At 38.6% G+C, this 23,955-nt stretch overlaps 1 protein-coding gene across 7 annotated transcripts in view; it reads right to left on the minus strand.

Moving 5' to 3' along the window:
• Positions 1-7,178: 7,178 nt before the first annotated feature.
• The window catches only part of TBC1D4 (TBC1 domain family member 4), a 173,818-nt gene continuing 157,041 nt past the window's right edge, over positions 7,179-23,955 (minus strand). For all 7 annotated transcript variants that reach the window (XM_045509148.2, XM_010973548.3, XM_074378326.1 and 4 more), the window contains 5 exons: positions 21,387-21,631; positions 17,327-17,486; positions 14,795-14,964; positions 11,671-11,841; positions 7,179-9,518 (listed from right to left, as the gene is read on the minus strand). In XM_045509148.2, the coding sequence (XP_045365104.1) occupies positions 9,285-9,518; positions 11,671-11,841; positions 14,795-14,964; positions 17,327-17,486; positions 21,387-21,631 (980 nt within the window). In that variant the 3' untranslated portion in view covers positions 7,179-9,284. The remainder of the gene's footprint in view (positions 9,519-11,670; positions 11,842-14,794; positions 14,965-17,326; positions 17,487-21,386; positions 21,632-23,955) is intronic.

Here is a 23,955-nt window from a genome sequence, read left to right on the forward strand (position 1 = left end):
TCCATGTGCCTTAATTTATTTGAATTTTTGGAAAATCAGTTACCCCAGAAATCATACAGCTGAATGATGCCTCAGAGGCCTAGTTGAAGTCCATCATTTTACAGGTGAGAAAATTCAGCTCTAATGAACTTGCTCACTGGCCTCAGGTCAACAAGTACTAAGTGAAGGAGTCAGAGCTCAGCCTGATCCACATGTTGACAAACCCGTACACCCAACACTGGGCGATATATCCTCCTTGTCCACTCCAAGCTGCCCTTGAAAAGCCACAGCAGGTTAAAGGTTCTGAGAAGCCCCACAGTGAAGAGTTCCGTGCAATGTTGCGTAGTTTACCGTCTCCCAAGCTTCTCTGGCCATAGAACCTCTTTACCCTTGAGCAGTTATACATATTCTCCAGGAACAAATTTCAGACAATCCTGAGATAGCCCAAATATCCCAGTACAGAGCCAAGGAAACTACATCTCACAGATGCCAGCAGCAGTGCATGCGGTTATCCAGCCCCAAATCCAGTTCTTCTACGTAACTTGCCACGGACACAAACACACTTGGGCTGGTGGTGACAACTCAGCTCAGTAAAGCGCCTACAAAAGCACAAAAGTTGATTCATGCTATCTGACTGTGCCTGTCACAGGAAAGGTAACGTGCACAGGGAAACAGTGCACAGCTGTCATGCCTTCAAACAGCCCTTCAAAAGAGGATCGGTGTGGTCTCTCAGGAAGTAGCGGTTTTTGTTTGTGACAGGGACTCTGACTTCAAGGCAGAGAACTCTGCTCTTAATAAGTCTTGCTGACTTCCTCCGGGCTCAGGAAGAGCAGAGGAACAGAAAAATACAACGGTAAGCAAGTCTATTTTCCAAATTTGCACTTATATTCTGTCTTGCAATCCTTTCACAGGAACAGCATGCAACATGTATTCACTTGATGCTTTCCATGTCTGGGACAGTTTATCCAAAGGCATACATGGCTGATAACAAACTTAGCTTCAGGAGAAATGGAAGGAGATCAAGCAAATTAACTCATTCGGGTCACTGGTACATCCCTTCCTGTCTTGCTCTGTGACTTTAAATAAAAACTATTAAAGTACTAATGAATGTTCTAATTACATAGCTTATTAACTTAGTAACTTACTAAACAGAGAACCGTGATTTCTCCCTCTAAGTACCAACTTACTACAGAAAGGCTAAATTTTATTTTATTTATTATTGTATTATTTAATTACAGGGGGAGGTAATTAGGTTTATTTTTAGAGGAGGTACTGGGGACTGAACCCAGGATCTCATGCATGCTAAGCATATACTCTACCACTTGAGCTATACCCTCCCTCCATGGCTAAATTTTAGACTAGAGGACTCAAAGTAATCGTTAGCTAGGCTAAATAAAACAAAGATGTATAAGGAAAAGTGAATACGTCCACGTAATACCCTCATTTCATTCTGTAAAGCCCCCTGTGAAGTCCCTGAACAAAGCATAAGATGTATGTTTAACTGAAATGATTATTTCTGAATAATACTATGTTCTATTGAAAATATCATTTGTGAGTGTACAAATCAACTCAGTTTGAGGAAGGAAAAAAATATCAGACTACGTAAGAACTTTACTTTGCAAAAGAAAACTTGAATATTAGCAATGTTAGAGCACCTCTCAGGAAGAAAACAAAAAATAACAACAACAAAAAACCCTCCTTCCTTCTGTTCTCAAAAGCAGTAGTTATTACTAAGAAAATCAATCTGCCTAACATCAGATCTACACATTCTAGGGTTCTCTTCATATAATCAAAAAAAAAAAAAAATCATCCAAAAGATGTCCCTTGCCTTAGTGAATTTCCCCTAGTTCAGGGTCTTGAAGGCTCAACAACTTGATTCTATCAGCACACAAATCCACAGATTCATTTCTCATGGGTGGACTCCCAAAAACTAAGTCCTGAGACTGATGTTCAAAAGTCAGAGAATTCCGAAGAGATATTTGTCCACCCATGTTCCTAGCAGCACTGTAGCCAAAGGCAGAAGCAACCCAGGTAACCATTAACAGTTGAATGGGTAAACAAACAAAGCACACATACATATAATGCAACGTTAGTCAACCTTAGAAAGGAAAGATATTTTGGTTATGCTACAATATGGAAGATCCTCGAAGACATTATGCTAAGTGAAATAAGCCAGTCACAAAAACAAATACTGTCTGATTCCGCCTATACTGAAGTACTAAAGGAGTCAAATTTAGTAGAAAGGCAGTTGCCAGTGGCTGGGAGGAGGGGGAATGTGGAATCATTGTTTAAAAGGTACAGAGTTTCAGTTTTGCAAGATGAGAGGAGTTCCATGGATGGATGGTAGTGAGGGTTGCACAAGGTGAATACTTCGTGCTACTGAACTGTAAACTTAATGATTACGATGGTAAATGTTATGTGTATTTTACAATTTAAAAAATTCAGAATTGCTGTTTTTAGCTTAATAGAAAAAACAGACTCGTAGAGACTTGAATATTTGCGCTTTTATAACTAGCCTAGCCCCCAGGACAGAAACGATAAATCATAAATAGAAGGCTGCTCTTAGAACATACATTCAAACAAGGGGAGTACAATGAACTGGATGTGCGGGGCCTCTGTCCAACACAGACACATCAGTCTCACAACAGACTGATTTGTCAGAGGAGCAAGAAAGCTTGGACTTGGAGTCCTCCCTGAATCTGCTTGAACAATGAGAACAACCTTGCCAGGGGTCTTGGCTAAGGTTCCCTTTGCTGGACTGCCAAAACCTGCCTGGTTTTCTCTCTTCTGTCTTTCCAAGGCCAATCAATCCTCTTCTGATTAATCATTCTTTTGCTATGCAAATATATTCAATTAGATCACAGTTGAGGCTTTCAGACCCAGAGGCTATTCGATCAAAAGTAACCTTACAGATGAGAGCAAAGTTGCTGATTTCACTTTAAAGAATCTTGTATTTCCTTTATATGAGGTTTTCAGGCATACCTCCTTGAAATGCCCAGGTATTGACATTTATATACCTTACCCATTATAGTAAATAAAATAGTTCAAACCAAACTTTTGGGGGGGGGGGCTTTATATTGTTATCTAGGAAGGCCAACACTTACTTTATTCTTCGGAATCACAAATTATGGTATGACGTGTTGATTGGAATTAGAGACACCTGAGACAAAACACGGCTTAGGGAAAAAGGGACCAGAGTAAGAAAACAAATTCAGCGTGAGATAACAGAAGGAAAAAGAGAGAATAACAGCATGTGTGCTATGAAGTACATGTGTATAGAACAGACAATATTACTGAATGCCCAGTAGCTCCCAAATGTCACCAAAACAACCTGTTGATAAAACAGAACTGAGTTTATTATCACAATCAGGGAGACCAGCACTGCATAGATTTGGTTGTATCTCAGAAGGCAAGGTTAGTTTCAGGTGAGTATTTCGACGTGGAGCTTTAGACTGGGCCAAGATCATGATGTAATAGTTTAAGACTGGTGAAAGAGCAAGTGAGAATTTTGAGGTGAGAGATCCAAAGAGTCTCGGGGTGTAAATTGTCTATTGAAGTGTTTAAGAGCCTTCTGTGATGTTCCTGTAATGAACAATCATTTGTCTGGTTAAGAGTCTCCCAGAATAGTAACATTATGCCAATAAAAACAATGCAATAGTAAAATCATGTTAATGTAGACCATAAGCTGTGTGGGATATGTGGTCTCAGTTCTCAGTATAATATGTACATGTATAATGTTTAATATGTAATATATTTTATCAACTGTTGTATTACACAGCTCCAGGGAGCACCATTCATATTGTCGTCTTGTAAATAATGTTCCTGAATTAGGCAATGTAATAGCCCTATTATATTTGTAGCATGTATTATAATATATTTAAGGTGGAATGTAATATACTGTATATGATATAAATCATATATAGCACATAGTACATATTTATGTTAAAAGGTAAAGCACTAGAGTTCTTTCACAATTTACAAAGTGTCACTCTGTAATCACATTCTGATTTTTTTTTTAAATAAGAACTGTGAATTTGTCAGGTAAGAACTTACTCAAAGAAGCTACTAGGAGAGACATTTCTGAGGTCCCAACATCTGGCAAAGTACCTGACCCACATACTAAGCCACCAAGAAACATAAAATGCTGAATCAAATTACACCTACCTCTCAATTTACCTAAAATCCATAAACATGGATTTTTTTTTTTAAACAGGGTAATGGATGTTAGCTTTTTTAATATGCATAATCCCATCTGGCGGTGCTGAGATGTCTGAAGTGTCAGCAGTGAAGTGTCACCTGGGATGACAAATGCTGTGACACTACACCCTGGCTTATAGTTGGGGTGTTCATCCCACAACACAGACCTCGGCGTGTCCTGAAGGAGTGGACCAGACGAAGAGCAGGAAGAAAGGAGGGCTCCCAGACCACCCCCACCCCAGCCTCCAGGACAAGCAGCAGCCAGTGCAAAGCCGGATGGCTAGTTCAGGAAACAAGATGGAGCTTAACAATCTGACCAGAGCAGAGGACAAGGCAGGAGCCCAAGCTAGACAGGTTACCAGGGATGCATTCAAGAAAGGCCGAATGTATCATCACAAAGACTGAAAAATTCTGGGAAGAAAGGAGAGACTTTAAAGAGTTTTAAACTGAGGATAAACTTGGTGAGGTTTATGTTTCAGGAAGGTCGCTCTGCCTGAAGGGAGAGCAGTCCAGGCAAAAGATGGTAAAGCATATTTGGGCAGGTTCCCTTTGGCCCTCCGGTGCTTGCTGCACTCACCTTGAAGCAGGGTTTGTAGCAAAGCATACCCGGTTCCATCATGCGGAGCACCAGAAAATTGACATAATACTGAATGTCATGGGTAAATTGGAGGGAGACTAGGCTACCGGAGCCACCAGCATTGGTCCCCAAAACCTCCACTCAACACCTTTTCTGTCTCTCTTTTCCTGGGCTTCCAGCTTTTCGCCTCTCCCAGGTCCTTCCCCTCTCTGACTCGCACCACCCCACCTGGCTTGCAGTTCTCATTCAACAAAACAAACACCAAACAGCTCAGTATCTGTGGCTTAGGAGCCCCTAGAAAAGGGGGCCAGTCTCAGTTTAACCCACCAGAGCAAAGAAATAGACTAAGGTACCTGCAATAGCGGTGGGGGCGTCGCTTCACGGAACCAGGTTCATTTGCCAGATGCGCAGCAAGCCAAACACTGAGACGCCGAGGTTTGCAGCAGACAAGGGGTTTATCCACGAGATGGGAAAGCGAGGAGATGTCAAAGCAGCCTCAGATCCACCTCCCAGAACCCGAGAAGCCAGAGATACTTACGGGATAAAGCTGAGGCGTGGGGATCCTGGTGATTGGAAGATGAGGAAAAGATGGCGGAATCCTCATTCTGCGCAGGCGCGGCTAAGCAGCACGGAACACAGGGCGCATGCCCTAGGGGTGGAGTTTTGGGCCCTCTGACGTCAAAAGGTCATGGGTCATACACTTGGATTTAACCAATTGGAGAATTGTTGGTCCCAGCTAGTCTTAACCAGCTGGAGCTCTAACCAGGCACAGCTGACTCCAAGTTCCTGAACAACCACTTGGGCAAACGTCTTACTACTTGCTTGGAGGATAGGCAAGTTTTTGTATAAAAAACAATTGAAGTGAGCTTGATCAGCGAGGGCAGGTTAAGTTCATTATTTATTAAACAAGTTACAGGTTAGTGACTACCCTTGATTTCAGGTGGGAATGGACAATTATTTAGCAAACAAAACTAGCAGGTTTCAGTGACCAACTGTATCAGTCTAGGCTGACTTGCTTTTTCCCAAGGCCGCTGCCATATACTAGGATTTTCCCTTTTCTTTTTTTTTTTTTTTTTTTTGGTTGGGGGGATTGGCTGGGCCGGCTAGATTTTGATGGCATTCACCTAACTGCAGTCTCTCAGTCCTTAATTTCTGTCCAGATGTATTAAATGGATTAGAGAAAAAAGCTTACTGGCCTTTAATGGCCCCCTTTTCTCTCTAGCGGAGTTGAAACTCCTTCACAAAGTCTACTACGACCTTCATGATAGAGCCCGGGTTTGTCAGACGTCTCCCACCGCTCTCCTGTGGTACTAACTGTACTTCGGGACTAGGAGTGAGTTATGATTTCAGAAATACACCATCCTCTCTCATTCATCTACTGCCGAGCACAAGCGGGCTCCACTTCTGCTGGCTCTTCTAGGCTCGGGGCAAGCCTAACTTCTCTGGTACTTGCCACACACTCCAAAGTGCTGCTCGCCCCTCCTGTCAGCTTGATGTGATGAGCCTGGTCTGGATTACTTCGCATACCTGTTATAACATAAACTCCCCCGTTTTCTAATTATCCCCTTGCCACTACACCACAAGCTCACTGAGGACAAGGACTGTATCTTCTCCATTTCTGAATACCTGGCATCTAGCTTGGCTTACAAAAACTATTTGTTGAGTGAATAAATAAAAAGTGGTGGAACCAAAACCTCCTACCTTAAATCCAGTACTTTTTTCAAAACATCATGGCTAGTAAGAGCGACACATCATGGTAGAAGACTAAATAATTCAGATGGCAGATTTCCTACTGGTAATCTAGCACAGGGAGGAGAGATGGTGATAAAATGGATAAATTAGCATTGATATTAAGAGACTACGCTACTTAAGCCTACACTGATTCCTCAGAATGTTTAACTACTACATGTTGGGCAAAATATTTAAAAGTTTTAGTCTTAAAGTTAGCAAGAAGATACAATATCCTTTTATTGAATTACAAACATGCTTGAAAATATTCTGAACATGTGTATTTCATGTAAATACATTCACATCATATCCATCAATAAGTGCCCTTAATCCTTTAAAAACAGGGAGCTAACACGATTTTTAAATTTTGTATTTTCTTATCCTCTTTTTCTCCCTTGCTACCTATTACAGGGCATAAAAAAAACCAAGAAGGGTAGAATGCAAATCTGTCAGTGTGGTTGTCTTTTTCTATTTATCAGCAAAAGGCTCCACTGGGAAAGAAGTTGAAAACTGGTAACAGATGATGTACTTTTATAAATTTTCTAAAAGTTATCTTTGTTGTCTCTGATTCGAAGAATTATCAGTGAGCAAATTTTAAGCAGCAACAATCCAACCCATGCATGCAGATTTTGTAAAGGACTCTAACCAAGACTTTCTTCTGTTTTATTACAAACAAAAGTAAAACCAATAAGCCAAGGAAATTGTAGCAATGTATTTACTGGAAATGAAATAGACATTACATTAATCTGATGAAGATATAACAATATATGAAGCATAATTGGTGCAACATTTAAAAGATCACAAAAGAAAAAGAAAAATCATTTTCAAAAGAAACACTGTATCCAACACTACTTAAGCTCTGAACACCATAGTACAATTCATAACATTGACTTTGAACACCCAGAATAAAATTTACTTTAAACCGTACAACTGAAAGGAAACATTTCTTTTCCCAACTTGAAGAGTCCCTAGCTACCACCTGTGTATGACACACAGGTAATTTTCATCACCAGGCAGTAACCAGATAATATTTGCCATATTCCTCATAAAAAAAGAAACCTCCCCTACAAAAAAAAGAAATTGGGGGGAAATTCCAGCAACAAAACAGTTGGTAGCCCCAACTGAGCGGGGTAATTAGAATCAGCATTTTCTAGAACCTAGAAATTACATGAACTTTACTAGTAAGACATTGTTTTCTTTTGACAAACTGCCTGGATTCGAGGGCATGATGATTGGTAACGAGTCATTACAATTACACTGATGATGTAGGGGGGTTTCAGATGTTTCTCATCTGCTAATCAAGGTTTTCGGAAACCTTCAGAGCTTTATTCCTCTACTGTATCATAAAACATTGTAGCTTGTGTATAACAAACTCCCTTTGAAGAAAAGTATCCCAGATAATCCATCTGCGATAACATGAGTCCTGCAAAAAAGCAGTGATGAGAACTATTGTTTGGAAAGGCAAAAACGCTGCATTGACTTTCCAAGGCACTATCATACCATCATCTCTGACATGGAGAAATTCCTTGTGTTCTTTAAAAATTTCCTGCCTTCCATACACCCAGCATGCATGATGTCCTCTAATAATCTATCTGCAGGCTGAGAAAGTTGGGGGTTCATAGGCAGAATTGTAGGCTTTAGAAGGGCTTTCCCCTTCCCTTCCAGTGAACTTCAACAGTTCATTATAAACATTCCACAGTTCTCAGGAATTGTCACATGGGAGGGGAAGATGATTATGAGCTTATCAGACCTGTCAATTGGCAAAAAAAAAAAACTCAACACAGTACATCATCTTTCAAAAACCAATCATAATTGTATTTCCTTATCCATCATTTAAGGTAGAGAGAACTACAGTAAGAGCTCCCACATTTTGATAGCAAATGGCAAATCCTTGTCACCAAGTCAAGGGGTGTTCATTCACAACTGTAGGAGTAATTTAAATGAAAAGGTAAAAAGTTGATCTAGACAATTTAGGTCCTAAATTATATTTTTTAGGACTGATATTTTTAGTTAAGTAACCCTGCTGGTAAAATTTGCTAGAAAATTAGTAACATTCTCTCGAGCTGGGTGGGCAGACTCTGCCACAATGTCTTGCCTTCTTACACACACCTAAAGTAATGCCTGTCCAGACTCAAAATGCATGTAGATGCAACATGCTAGTTGGCACAAAGCAGGCAGCAGGGGAAAGGCCCCTGCTTTCCTGAAAAACCCTGGAGCTTGACTGGCAGTCATCTTCCTCAAATATATAATGTCAGTAGATTTTAAGACAGATACACATAAAGCTACACAAATGTTTCCACCTCCCCACCACTGAGTGAAACATGCTGTTCTTTGGAGAAAAAAATACATTCATTTTTTTCAAGTATATTTCAATATACAAAGATGTTCTAGCTTTGTTTCACTACAAAGACAAAATGATTTCACATGTGTCCAAGGGGAAATTCACTTTAAATTCCCTTTGGTGTGGATTTCATGAAGTTTTTGATTAAAAAAATTGCTCTAAATATACACTTACTCCTTTTATCTGAAAGCATGAACTCTTTCTGTCCACTTTTATATATATGTACATAGCCAACAAGGACAGCAAAAAAAAAAAAAAAAAAAAAAAAAGCCAGTCTACATATGTACAATGGCTAAGAACTGGCATGCTCTAAGGAGAGCAAGGGCCCCCAGCTCTGACGGGGCTGAGAACCAACTCAGTGGTTCTGCCGGCTCCGGTGTCCATCGCTGGACCAGCAGCATGCAGGCTCCTCCCATCTGAAGCACCCTCAGAGCACTTCCTGCTGGGATGGTACATCTTCCATTATGGCTTGTTTCCTGTCTTGGCTTTGTTGTTAGGGTTGCAGTTTAAGTCTCTCAGCAGTGGTTCACAATTGGCCAGAGCATCTGCTGGCAGCAGCCTCCGGATCTGCTCCACTGCCTTTTGATAAGCTGTTTTCTCCTGTTCCAGGGTCCGGATCAAAGACTTCATTTTGGTCTCTCTGGTTAAAAGATTTTCCAGGTTGGATTCCAAGGTCTGGATTTTAGCATGGGCTATCTGTTTGAGGCAAAAAACAAAATCCTCCAAATCAAAAATTTGAAGATTTTGGTTCTTCATCACAATAGCAGCCAGATCTTACATATATTAACTAATCATGTCTTATTACTTAATAAAATAGTATATGAAGCAAATACTTTGAAACCTTCCATGAAATGGGTATAGTTTTAGGTTTCTCAAAAATATAACTAGGGTACTAACAAAATACATCTCATTTCACTGAATACACCAAAAATGCAATATTAAATCATACTCCCAGTGGTTGTGGGTCCTCACTCCACACACAGAGTATTCTCCTGTGGTGAATAGGATCTGACACAGAGAAAGAAGATTCCTGACACTGCCCTGAGATACTAAAAGAGGCTTTTTGCCCTCTGACTGGAAATGAAGGGTTTTCTCTACACATGCTTGGGATCCTATCAGCTTTTAAGGGTGTCAGGTGTGCCCACGTAGAACCCAGAGATGATGACCACATTGAACTGCTAATGAAAAATTTTTAACCATTAATAAAAATCATTATAATATAAAGCAGGTGCAAACCCACTTTCCCTAGTAAGGAAGTGCTCTATTAATCACCACTGAAACATCCTGGTAATAAGGGACAATACCCCAACTGTTTATTTTTCTTTCTGAAAATAGACAATGTTAGCTTTTTTGTTTTTTTTGAATAGGAAAAGGCATAAAATTTTCTATGGGCCAGAGCCCATACAATGGAGAAAAGACAACCTCTTCAACAAGTGGTGCTGGGAAAACTGGACAGCTACAAGTAAAACAATGAAATTAGAACATTCTCTAACATCATATACAAAAATAAACTTAAAATGGATTAAAGACCTAAATCTAAGAGACCAGATACTCTAAAACTCTTAGGGGAAAACACAGGCAGAACACTCTTTGACATAAGTCTCAGAAATTTTTTTTGGATCCATCTTCTAAAGTAATGGAAATAAAAATAAAAATAAACAAATGGGACCTAATTAAATGTAAAAGCTTTTGCACAGCAAAGGAAACCATGAACAAAATGAAAAGGCAACATACAAACTTGGAGAAAATATTTGCAAATGATGCTACAGACAATGAATTAATTTCCAAAATAAACAGACAGCTTATACAGCCTAATATTAAAAACAAACAAACAAGCAAACAACCCAATCAAAAAGTGGGCAAAAAGGCCTAAACAGACATTTCTCCAAAGAAGACATACGAATGGCCAACAGGCACATGAAAAGCTGTTCAATATCACTATTAGAGCAATGCAAAGTCTCCTTTTCTTTCCATTTCTGTGAGTTTTACTCTAGACGGTCATTGTCATCCGCAGTCATGTTTCCACAAACAATTGCTAGCTGGTCTCCCTATCTTCTCTCCCCATCCTCATCTGTCCTCATCAAGGTTTCCAGATTGATCCAAAGTACAGTTCAAAACATGGAGAGATTTCCTTCTCAACATGATTAAAGCCATGTTCTGCTTGATGCTGAAAGTTATCTACAGTTCTTCTCCATCATGTTTGTCCTACATCTCCCCAACATAAAGCTTCAACTGATGTTCAATTAAGCCTCCTCTGCTGCTCTGCCACAGCCTCCTTATTTATACAGCCCCCTACTCCTCACTCATTTTTCCCACCACCCATTGGGAGTCCAGCTCAAGCCCCAAGTCCCGCAGAGTTTTCCCTATCTCCTATAGTCAATCCCTCCACCCTTGAAATTAAACCAAACATGTGCAATACTCAGTAAGTATTGAACTAGATTCTGTTTTTTTCCCCTGTAGTTTTATTTTTCTTTTTTTTTTAAGTGGGGGCAGGTAATTAGGCTTACTTATTTATTTATTTTTCGAGGCAGTACTGGGGATTGAACCCAGGACCTCATGCATGCTAAGCATGCATCCTACCACTTGAACTATACCCTCCCCTCTCCAGATTCTGCTTTGAATGGTCATTTCACTATTTTTTGGGAGTACATTGTATCTCCCAACTGATATTTAAATTGACACGTGTATTTGGAGCCCCCAGAGCACTTGGACACCATCTGATACCCAGGACCGCAGTCAGCAGTGGTTTAATCCACGTCACAGCTCTTTCCTTCCTTCCGTGCAGGCAGGAGGCATCCAAGCATTTTTGGTTTTTTGTTTTGTTTTTGTCACATCATTATCTCTTTACCTGTAATTTTTCTAGGAGGTCCATGTTTTGTCTTTTCAGCTGGCTATTGGCCCTCTCCAACTTCTCCAGAGGCTCACTATCCTCATATGAAGATTCCTGGAGCTCATCCTGCAGCACGTGATACTCCACCTCATAGGCGTGTAACTGTTTAGAAATATCCATCTCAAAAACCTGCCACGAAAACACCAACGGTTAGTCTGACCTTCAGTATGTGAACCAAGATACAGTCTGTGTGCCTAGCATACTTCATGTGAATTTCCAAATACTCATCAGTGAGGAACAGTGGGACATACCAAAAGGCAGAATAATAAGGGTGATTATCAAAGGATAAACAGATGATTTCTATACAACTGAAGCATTCTCATGATGAGGCCAAGACACTAGAAAAAGTTAATGTTCAAAGGCATTTTGCAACCTAAATATTCATAATCTAGAAACGATCTCCCAAAACGTAGCATGCCAGATAAACAACACTAGTTACTGAGTAACTCTTATCTGAGTTAGAGATAATTTTTGCTGATTAGTAAGAAAAGTTGCATAGGGTATTTCTATAATAATGAGATCAAAAGCCCTTCTAATTATTTGTCAGTGGGACAGGAAGGTCTTATACTATTTCCATCCATTTGCTCATCCATGTGAGCCTCTCAGGAGTCACTGACATAGCCTACCATAGAGAGAATCTTCAAAATTGCACGCCTGGAGCACTGTGCAGAGATGGAGGGTTTAATCAGGGCTGCCTGTGCTCTTCCATATTGCCACCAAGTAAGAAGACAGCTTTCTTAGAAGTTAGAGGACAGGTAACCCCTCCTTAGTCTAAACATGCGAGGGAACACGAGGCAGCCGCTGTCACTTAAGCAATGGTACCTACACTAACACTGTATGGAGAGAAGTCACAAAAAACTCACTTGCTTATTTACCTTACTACTGTTAGATACCCAAACTTAAGAATTTACATGATATTTCAAGACAATTTGGTTATTCCACTCAAACAAGCATCGTTTCCCTGCCTAGTGGATATGAACACAATGGACTACTACAGAAGCATGAAAAATGATGATATAGATCTGTATTTATTGGCATCAAAAAATGTCCAATACTCTACAAATATTCTAATACAAAACCATTACACAATAGCACATACAGTATGACTTCACTTAAGTAAAACTGTATACATATTTATATGTGTATATAATTAAAGAGAGATTGTAAAGGATGTTTAGAAGGTTTTAAATCTCAAGGTGTTGAGATCTGTAGTTACTTTTACTTTCTTCTTTGTGCTGTTCTGCATTATTTGCATTTTTTACAGTGACCATAAATAAAACTCATCAAAGTCTCCTTTAATATCAACAGTCTGTCCTTAGTTAATGAACTCTGTTTGTTAGAAAATTGTCTCTAATATCAAGTCCAAATCTATCAGCCTATAAATTCTATCCATTAATCCTAGTAATAATCTCTAAAGCTAGTAAATTCCCCCAATAATTGTAGAAGAGAGGTAACTAGTAAATTCCCCCAATAATTGTAGAAGAGAGGTAATCGGATTTCAAATCAGGTATCATTTCTCTCTAAAAGTATAATCTCTGACTGCTTGCCAGTCCAAAAAGATATTTCTAAAGAACTAGTAAACAAGTGAATATATAAGTAAAAGTTGTATGTTTCAGTTTCCAGAGCATTGTAACAAATAAAAACTATACATAGATATTTACAGAATGATCTGCTTGTGATTTTAAATCCATGTACTGGAAAGAAAGTTTCTCATGTAACAATATAATTAACCTTCTTGTTATAGAGTGAATTTTAGTCTACAAATTCTTCAACTGAATTTGATTACATTTGCTCCTAAAAACAGTATGTTATTCTCATTTTGTATGGAAGGAAGCTGTGACTCAGAGAGGTTGTGACTTGCCCAAAAAGTCACACAGCTAGTAGACAGCTGGACACCAGCACAAATCTCAAACTGCCTTTCTCTTGCTCTAAACTCTGTCTTTTACCTGCTATCCCAAATGCCTCTAGGAAAGTGGTAAATTTTGTCAAATACTCATAAGACCTGACTGCTTTATCTACAAATTTGGTCTTGTTTATTCATGTCATCTGAATAACAATATATACCTGCTACTTACCTGGTCCCGATGAAGAGCAAGGGACTAGATATATGATGTACTGATTACTCTTCATTTGCTTCCCAACTCCACTCTCTGCCCTCATCCATTCCACTCTTCCCTGGAAGGCAGACCCTGTGACCTGCATTCCCCACACCTTCCTTCCTACTGGCTTCTGGTTGGGTATGGCTAGTGGGAAAGGTCATCAGGAGATCAAAAGGGGCAGGAGAAAGAGGCTGGGTACTTCTTCCCTGCTCCTTCCCTGTCTGGCTCACCAAGAGCACAAGGACCTCCAGAGAGCCTTCCTCCAGAGTCCCGGCACTCACTGGGCCTGGTACACCATCATATCCTCCTCCTCCTGACACAGCTCCACCAGTATGAACAGTTTCCCTCTGTTACTAGTTCCTGAGCACCTGGACATCTGTGTCTGGTTCTCTTAACCCTGCCCACATCCCTACAAGTAGTACCTTCACTTGAAATCATTGCAGGTAGATTCTGTTCCTGCAAGGGACCTGGACTGATACATCAATTCTCATTTAAGCCTCACAAAACCTCTTGGATCAGTACTGTCCCATTTTGGAGGTGAGAATCCTGGGGTTCAGAAGACTAGGGTGATGTGTGCAAGCCAACGACTAATAAAAGAGCTAGAAGACTAATTCCAAACTCTAGACTCTTGTCACACGTACTGCTTACATATTTGAAAACAGAATTAACAATATTACAAAGGTAAGCAAGGCTCATCTTATTTATTTGTTAGATCTTTCTAACTCTGTCAGTTCTTTCTTCAGTCCTACTATTGGTCCTGAAAAACTCATATAGCACTGAACCACTCTGCCTGTGCAGAGCGACACAGATTGTGCTGTCATGATGAAGAAACTGCACAGTTGTCTCACTTCTAAATAAAATATATCGATCCAATAAAAAGAAAAACTTGTCAAGCAAAACTACATCTTTATGTTAAAACACTTAAAATTAGTAGAGAAACTATTGTATAATCTTGTATCTTATTATTACCATTTGACCCATACCTGGGTGATAATTTTTTCCATTTCAGATGTATTCATATTAGGTAGCGTGTTTTTAAGGAATTCGACAATATTTTCAAAGTTTTCACATTCCATTATGAGTGATTCTTGGTTGCTCAGCAGGCTGAGGGCAACCTTAAATATAACTTCGGTTCCCTGGAGAAAAATAATATCTGGAAGAAGAGAGATAATTTTCATGATCAAAATTATGTATCTACTATTGTAAAAAGCATCCTCTTTGTGCTAGTGGTTTTTGTGTGTGTGTGGCTTTGTGTGTGTGTGTAGTTGTTGTTTTAATTACTGGACCATAACCACAGAATATTTTGTAAAAGAAAATTGGTCAAAATCACCTAGATTTGAAATAAATAATAATATGACTGAAAGAAATAAACAGATGTTTAAATATTCTTCTTACTTATTCAGGAATCTCAGAAAAAGCCAGGGTAAAAAGAAAAAATATATATATCCATTTGTCTATGTATTTATAATTTTTAAAGGCAAATTTAATAGAAAGTAGGTATACTTCAAAAACACTTGTTCAATTGATATTTAGATTTTTCTTCACAAGGGGAAAACAAAAACAAATCAACATAACCAATTAGGACAATTTAAACTCTCATTATCATCATAAAAAAGTAAATGAACCAGTTAATATGTAATTAAACCTGTACTAAAGCAGGAAATTAAAAAAAAAAAAGTCTAAAAGAAAAGAACAATATATAACTTAACCGAGAGGTAAAAGAGAAAAAGAAAAGTTACTCTAACTCTGAACTCTGCATCCTAAGAAATACCAACATGCAATAGTTTTGAAAAGTACTAAGCACTTTTGTATGAGAATTCCTCTCAATGCATGCCACTCTGCAATCAATAATAAACAAAAGAGAGTTGTTAAAAATGAGGGAACCAACAAACAGTAACTTCAAATGTGGTCATTCTTGCTCCTGCATCTTTCCCCTTTCCTGACAGTCTCTGTTCTTCACTAAATACAAAGGAAAGGATGGAGCAGCTATAGTAGAGCTGACAGCATCACTCCTATCCTCAGAGAAAAATACAGACGACTGTGGAGACTTTTCTGAATTCTGATATCAAACTTCCAAGGGTAAGTCAAGGAGAGATACCTTAAACATCATTTTGATTTGGTAAGCTGTTTTCTGAGAAGAAATATATAAATGAAAGGATTCAGGCAAGACCCATAAATCGGAATCCAAGCTCCAAGGAAAACTGACCTGGAGGAAAGCAATGGTGTATATTCAATAACAAGGAGAAATTTGGTAAATTTCTTGGTTTTACTTTTTGCTGCACGTGGGCTTACTCTTTCGCTGCACTTTGTCTATAGATTGTATTATTGCTAGTGTAATGTTTACATTTTAAATCCTTGACCCCCAATAAGAAATACACTGTAGATTGTAATCTGGGGCACATATACATGTTACACCTATCTCTTCAAATTTGTAGTCTCTCCCAACAACATTTCCCCCTACAACTTGTATTCCTCTCTAATATTTTCACTGTATTCTATTCTCTTTCCCTTTTTTTCCCTAATGCTGGTAATGGCCTAGAAGTGGGCAAATACTTACAATTTGACAAAAACAAACAAAAAACCCTCCAATTTAGCAAAAGCAGAGTTATGAGTATTGACTACTTTCACTATGGATCAGACAGATGAGCACAGAGGACACAAAAGCTGGGAGCCCTTTCTGAGGTCACTGAGGTCTAAATGTTAGAACAAGCCTGCAGTAAAGTGCTGTTTAAAAAAACAAAACAGAACTGCTTTTTAAATAATGGATTTAGACAAACCTAACTAAAGACTTGGGAATAGGTTTAAGGGCTCCCCCAAAGGGAGCATAAACCACGTCACACCCTCTTTTTATTCCTGGCACCTAACACTGTGCACCAAGGCTGCAACTCAGCACCTTGCCCGGGGCCCAACCCCCCGCGCCTCACGCTTTTCCCTGAGCCACCCTGTCTCAGAGATGGGGACCGCCACAGCACCAGCATGAAAGAGGGGTCACTTAAGCATTGAAACAGGGCTTTCAGTTACCTTGTTAACAACAAAAAGTCACATTAAGAAATGCCATTAGAAATAACATTAAATATCAGGACTTCCTTTGACCCAGTCAGAGCACATGTTTCTCTGTGTTTTGAGTCCAGGTGGAAGAGGACAATAGGGAAGGAAAAAAACAACAAAAAAAAAGAAAAGACAGGGGTAGGAAAGATATGTATAAAAATCTGAAAAATTATACAAAGTCCTTCATTCAGATTTTTTAAAAATTATACTCTGAGTTTTAGGTGTAAATGAAAATAAGATTACTCAAACACAGGGGCTCAGTTCCGCTCCTTTCCCGTTTAATTTCAATTTTAAGACCAATATGGTTTCAAATCACTCTCAGAAGAGAGCCAGGTGTATTTATAAAATTCCACCAGCAATCCGCTCTTCTGTGCAGCGCCTGATAAAACAACAGGCGCCCCACCCGGCTAGAAGCACCTCTCTTGGAATCGGTAACACTGTTCCACTCGGCCATTGCCATCTCTTACCAAAAACTCTGGCTACAAATCCTAGTGGAAACTGAGAGGCAAACAATGTGAGGAACCAGGGGGCAGCATAGAGACTGGGGCTGATTTCATTTTCTTCCAGATGATTGTAGAGATCTCTGTGGTAGTCATGAAGGAGCCTGGACAGCTGGTACATCTGAATCTAAAGTTAATTCAGAGAAGAAAAATAAAATATTGTGCATTTATCTGAGTGGACATAAAATATACTAACTTTCATTTTATTACTCTAATATTTAATAACAAATTCACATATATTCAGTAAATCAAAGTAGTAGTGTTTTATTTTTATTATTATGTTCAAGTTGATCCTGAAATCCAAGTTCATTTAACTAAAGGCAAGTCACTGTAAGTCCGTCTACGACAACTGAGCAAGATTCTCTCTCGTGGGTGTTTTGGTGTCACATATAACCCATGGAAATGGTCACTTTTCCTCGTGTAGGAAGGCCTTGCTTTTGGAATTTAATCAGAACTGTCCTGCCTGAGGACGCTCATGGAAAAGTCCATTCTGATTTCAGACCAATTCCAGAGAAGCTTCCATGCTAAAGAATCTACCACATTCAGTTCAGAAGCACAGCAGGTCTTCCCCCTGCTGGGCCCAGCAGCTGTTGGTGATGGAAGCCTCTGGCTTAGACCGGCAGGATACCTGCACTGCTGGGACACTGCTGGGACACTGCTAGGACACTGCTAGGACACTGCTAGGCTCAGCAGGTTATGGAGCCAGAAGCTTGAGCTGTGACATCTAACATCCAAAGTAGTCCAGCAGCATATTTTTCTTGACAAAGGAGATTAAAGCAAAAAATACAGCTGGAATGCTTCTAGGATTGAAAGAAGGAATTATTTCACTTGGCTACTGAGTTGATTGCTCATATTTCAAAAAAAAAAAAGAACAATATAGAGACAGCTTTTAACAACTTTGAAACTCTTACATCAGTGGTAGCTAAAAGTAAAGCAGTAGCAAATAATAAACAAATTTGTGAATTGTGGATTAATTTAAATGTTTATCTTCACAGTCACGGATTGAGTAGTGAGTCCTCGATCAGTTCTGTCAGCTTAATATTTTGGTGTAAAATATATACAATATTTTATAAAATCTAGCAAAACTTCTTTCTCTAGAAGATATCATCAAAATATCATCCTTAAATAGCTCTATAAAAATACATTAAAATAACCAATTATATTGGCAATTCAACAACTACTGTTTTCAGAACACAAAACTAAAAATCTAAGAACTAGACATAAACACAGCAAATTATTTGACCCTTATAGCACGTATCTGTGGAAACCAAGGTTCCACACAAATTGTAAAAGGAAAGAATTAAGGAGCCACAGAAGTCATAGCTATAAAACAAAGAAGCTTAGCTACAGTCAAACAAAGACGTTTAAAAAAAATGAGATTATAACCTCATTAAGTCCTGTTGAAAAAAAATCATATATTTCCCTTAGGCCATTTACAACTTAGAAACTGGACACACTGGGCCCTATCAATAAAATTGGTATTTTGCACAAAAATCAAAGAAGTCTAATTAGCAAAATAAAAAGAAAGTGGGGTGGGAAGGGACTGGGATTTCAAAATGTAGAACAGATAAACAAGATTGTACTCTGTGGCACAGGGAAATATATACAGGGTCTTCTGGTGGCTCATAGCGAAAGAGAATGTGACAATAAATGTATGTATGTTCATGTATAACTGAAAAATTGTGCTCTACACTGGATTTTGACATTGAACATTGTAGAATGACTATAACTCAATAAAATAAATAAATAAATAAAACAGAAAAAAAAAAAGTCTATCATCAAAAGCATCCTGTTCTTGCTGAGCTCTGATCGTAACACAAAGCAATACCCCAATGTTTAATTTTTTTAAAAGGACCTTACTTTTTTCCTACATTCTAAACTAAGGGTTAAGAACATTTCTTCCTTCAGGGTATATTTACATTAAATTTCTTTTGAAAAGGACAAATGAAAACGCAATAGAGTCTCCCTTCAAAGGAAACTTTAATAATATGATACTTTTTGCTAGGACTAAATCATTCTCCCCTTCTGCCTCATGGATAACATGGCAAATCCTCAGATGGAAGAGACAGAACTGGGAAAGGGAGACGCAGCGGGAGGGGAAGAGAAGATGGAAAAAAGCAGAGACCAGAGACTTCAGACAAAAAAGATTTAATGCTTTACACTTTACACAGAGAACAGCAGACACAAAACATGATGAGATGGAGTTAAAAGACACCTCAATCCTCTCACTTTACAGATAAGGTAACTGAGGAAGACAGCCCGAAAGGCCCAAGCTGACACAGGCAGGTAATCAGAAATCCTATCACGTGATTGCAAGCCCACTGTTGCTTCCACTTTTGAAAGTCATACTGATTGGATAATAAATACTATCTGCTCCAGAAAGTAGTGTTGCATCTCACTTTATGGATCAAAAAGTTCTGCTCTCCCAGAATAAGGTCCCCAGTCTCGTGGCCTATAAGAATGCTGCCACCAAAGATTTTAAAACATCTTCATTTTCATAATTATGGACATAAACTATTTCTTGGTAATTGCAGGATATATTAAATTAATGTATAAATCCAATTTATATGAATTTTTATAAGGTTAAATTGATAAGGAATTTTTAAATTGAAAAATCACTGCATTTTCAAAGCCATAGCTGTATCTAACCTTTTTAATTATGAATCAAGGCCGTGTGCTACTCAGATACTCTCCATTCTTTGAATTTTTAATGATAGCTCCCAAAGTGTTACTTCTGAAAATCAGAGCTATTTAATTCCTTACAAAGGCACCAATGCTTCTGAACTAATATGCTACAGTAAACTGCTTAGAAATAAAGTAAAAAATAAAAACCTTCTATAGTCATTATTATTTCACTTGTGGAATGTTTATAGACCTATGAACAGTTATCAACTAGGAATCACTGTATTTGATACATGTATCCTGGTGAACACCCCCTCTTATGAACTCACAGCTGAAATCCAACAGTGACGGCAAAGCCCTATTTCCCTGCCAAAAATTTCACCTTGAAGAAGTAATGAAAAAAATCCCTCTCCACTCATCCTCTCAAGAAAATACCATTTACTATAATATTCATAAAGTGAAACAAAGTCTTTTTTTGCCCATGGGTCGTTAACTGAAGTATTAAATGTAAAAACTGATCACTGGGAACCAGGAAAAAGTATATTAGAAGTGTATTTTAAAATCATTTAAAAAATATTTTTGTTCTTATCTAAGGCATAATATTATGACTAACTGGGCACCATGCCTATCTCGTTTCAAAGGAGGAGAATCCTGACATTTTTCTCTTTAAAGTCTTCCTTTATATTTTTACAACTAAAAGCTTTAAATTGTAAGGTAGTGGTTGTTTATCATATCTACAGATAAACTTTAAACTTCTCATTAGAAACCAATACTTTAAGGAAAGTGAAGTTTAAACTAGAAACGAAATGTGTAAACAGAGAATCTGAAATAGGCTGAAGATGGCAAGGGCGGTGAATACTCCCTACTTAACTAAAAAGTCTTAACATTGCTTCTTCAAGCACGCTAAGAAAAGTCAACTGAAAAAGCACCGCTGACTCTGAACACTTGTTTTTATAAGGGCCTGTCTGACAGTGATGGAACGTTCAAGAAGAAGCATGATCAAGATATCTGCCATTTACGCACTCACAGTAAAAGAATAAAACATTTTATTTTCAGATTTCAAACAAAAGATCTATGATTCTTTTCAACTGACAAAATGAGGAACGTGAATAAAGATAACTTGATACTTTCTCTGGTAACTAGCATACTTAGGAAATACAGACCTGAGGACCCCCTAGAATTGCTTATTTATTTACGTGAGAAACTATGGAAAAGTTACCCTGCGTATGGATGTCATGCGCTTCAAGGTTTAGCAAAGTCGCAAATCCCACACTAAAACCATGAACTATAACAGGCCTCTACATCTATCCATGCTCAAAGACTTTCTTTTGATCTGAACTGTAATCTAGAAGAAGGCTCCAGCTAGGATCTCTGGGAAGATCTCCCTGTAGCGACATCATCTCACCTGTAGTGACATCATGTCGGGTCTGTACTGCTTGCGGAAGCCTAGGTCATACATGAGGAATTTCAGCATTTCAAAGGCTTGCTCTTCACTCATGTGTAGGAGCAGGACTCCGGCCACAAAGCTGATCCCTTGACAGTAACCCACTTCTTTGTCCAATAACGAGTAGGCTTTCAAGAGGTTAAAGAGGGACAGCTGCCCTGCCCCAAGCTGTGCTGAAAAGTAAGGATGAGTAGGAAAAGTCCTCCCTGCAGAGGAAAAGAAAAATATTTTTGAGATGCCCTGATGCTTTGGAGACCAGAGTGAAATTCCAAGTCAGTGATTTCCAGGAATAAACAAATGCTCTTTCCCGCACCGGTCAGAGTTGCTTGGAGTGCTCCTTTGACTGACAATCTCTCTCCCTCTCGTCAATCCCAAGCTACCTGCCGGACTACCGCCCCTTCTCCACATATATGACAGGGGAGCAAACATTTGGTGTTAACCAGCACTTCTTTTTAGAAAAAAAACATTCCACAAACAAATCAAAGACACATTCAGGAGTGATCTCAGGAAGATAGAATATAAAACTTACCCTGACTATAAGTCAAGGCAAATTCTAAGTTCACATAAAACCACCCTCTAACTGAAATCAGAATTCTACAAGAGGTATCATGTAACTTGAAAAGAAACCTTAGTGGTTCTTAGCAGATGTCTTCCTGCTTTTCTTGCAATATGACGTTGGAGGGACTTTGGGGGTTATTTTGTTTTACGTTCAGCCTATCATTTAGAAAATGCTTCTTTTTCAAATATTCTTAGCTCTCTGTTTCTTTTTTTAATGGAGGTCCTGGAGATTGAACCCGGGACCTCATGCATGCTGTTCATGCTAAGCATGTGCTCTACTGCTGAGCTATACCCACCCCCCAGCTCCCTGTTTCTTAAACCACCTCCGTGAGCCATGTAGACCTCTTTTTTTTTTTTCAATAAATCCAAAAAGGACAAGGATAGTAAAGGGTCAAGGTGATTTTAAATAAAGTTGCCACTGTGTATAAAATTGCCACAGAGACACTTCAGCAGGCAGACAAAATTAGTCCTGGATTATTAAAACATTGGTACTAAACAATGAAATAAACACATCTTCACCACCAAGGCTCCAGACAGTGGTTCAGGACTTTCCTTGTGCCGTGAAAATGAAGGGGGTGTTAGCTTCCTTGTGAAATGATTACTCATGTCAGTTAGAACTTGTAAGAATGCCAGATTTTTAAATGTTTTCCACCACATATGCTTAAAAGTGTTTTTTTTTTCCCCCAGAACTGATAAGATTAATTCTGCAGAGCCAGTAAGAGGAAGATAGAAGAAAATAAGAACACGCTGGGGAAACACAGATGGCCACAAGAAAAGTCAAATAAGCAGTTTTTTAAATGATCATTTTACTTTCTCCCTTAAAATTTTTGCTAAAGAAAACTATAAATATACTGTCCATCCAAGATGTTAATTCTGTCTAGCTCTATTTTTTCCTGACCAGCCTTTTCCGAAAATGTGATCTCCTCATCTCCTTCTCTTCACTAAGATATCTTGACTGGCCCTAACAGCAACACCCCAACTTCTCCCGTCACCCCTTCCAGTCACAGACCCAGAGATCTGAGGGGATTCATGGGGGGTGCCAGTTCATTGTCCATTTAAGAGACAGCACTGAAATTCAGCAGCAAAGTCAGTTGTCTAAAACTACAGTTTAGTGATAGAATCAGGACAAGAACTGTAGTTTCCAGTTTCTCTGTAAAATTACCCTTTGCAATTCTAGTTGGCTCAAGAAATACTGAGTGGGGCTCTTTCCCAACAAAAGCTGTTTGTCACCCAAACAGCACAGAGGTCAAAACTAGATCTTGGCCAGTGATTTTTATATGCCCTATATAATATAATGTGACCCTCAAGTACAAGGTAATCCCTTGTTCTCCCAGATGGGCTCAAATAATGTATCTGACCACCTTAAATATACCAACTTTTAGGACTACGGATGAAATAGTCAAATGTCAATGTATAATATCTAATCCAATAAATTAGTTATTTTAAACTAATAAAACATGATAGGCTGATTTAGAGAAAAATTAGAGACAATATAATTTTTAAAATCATACCATTTTTATTTTCCTTATTTGAATCAAATTCAGTATTTAAAAAGATAGCTTTATGATGGAGCCACTAGAAATCCATATAGCATTAGGACAGCTAGTTTTTCTTCTAACCTATATGGACATGTTCACGATTTCCACAACATAATACCTGCAGTATTGTTTTTCAAAAGTGATATTTAAAGCCTTGTTTTCAGCTGTATGTCCAAGAATACTCGGCAGACTTCTGTTAACTTTTCTGCTGCCCCTTTTAACCTATCCTAACCTATTTTAAGACCAGCATTGATTGAGATAATAATTGTCTATCACAAATAAAAGTCAGTTGTTCAAAAAAACAGGAACTAAGAGCACTCGATAATATGACCTTTAAATGATTCAAATACAAGATGACTCCCTTGGCAGAGGTCAAGTTTTAGGATGAAGACATCTTTTTATACTCAGGCATTTAGGGTATGTTCAATCAGATG

The sequence above is a fragment of the Camelus bactrianus genome, chromosome 14, assembly GCF_048773025.1.
Source record: "Camelus bactrianus isolate YW-2024 breed Bactrian camel chromosome 14, ASM4877302v1, whole genome shotgun sequence".
NCBI lineage: Eukaryota > Metazoa > Chordata > Mammalia > Artiodactyla > Camelidae > Camelus > Camelus bactrianus.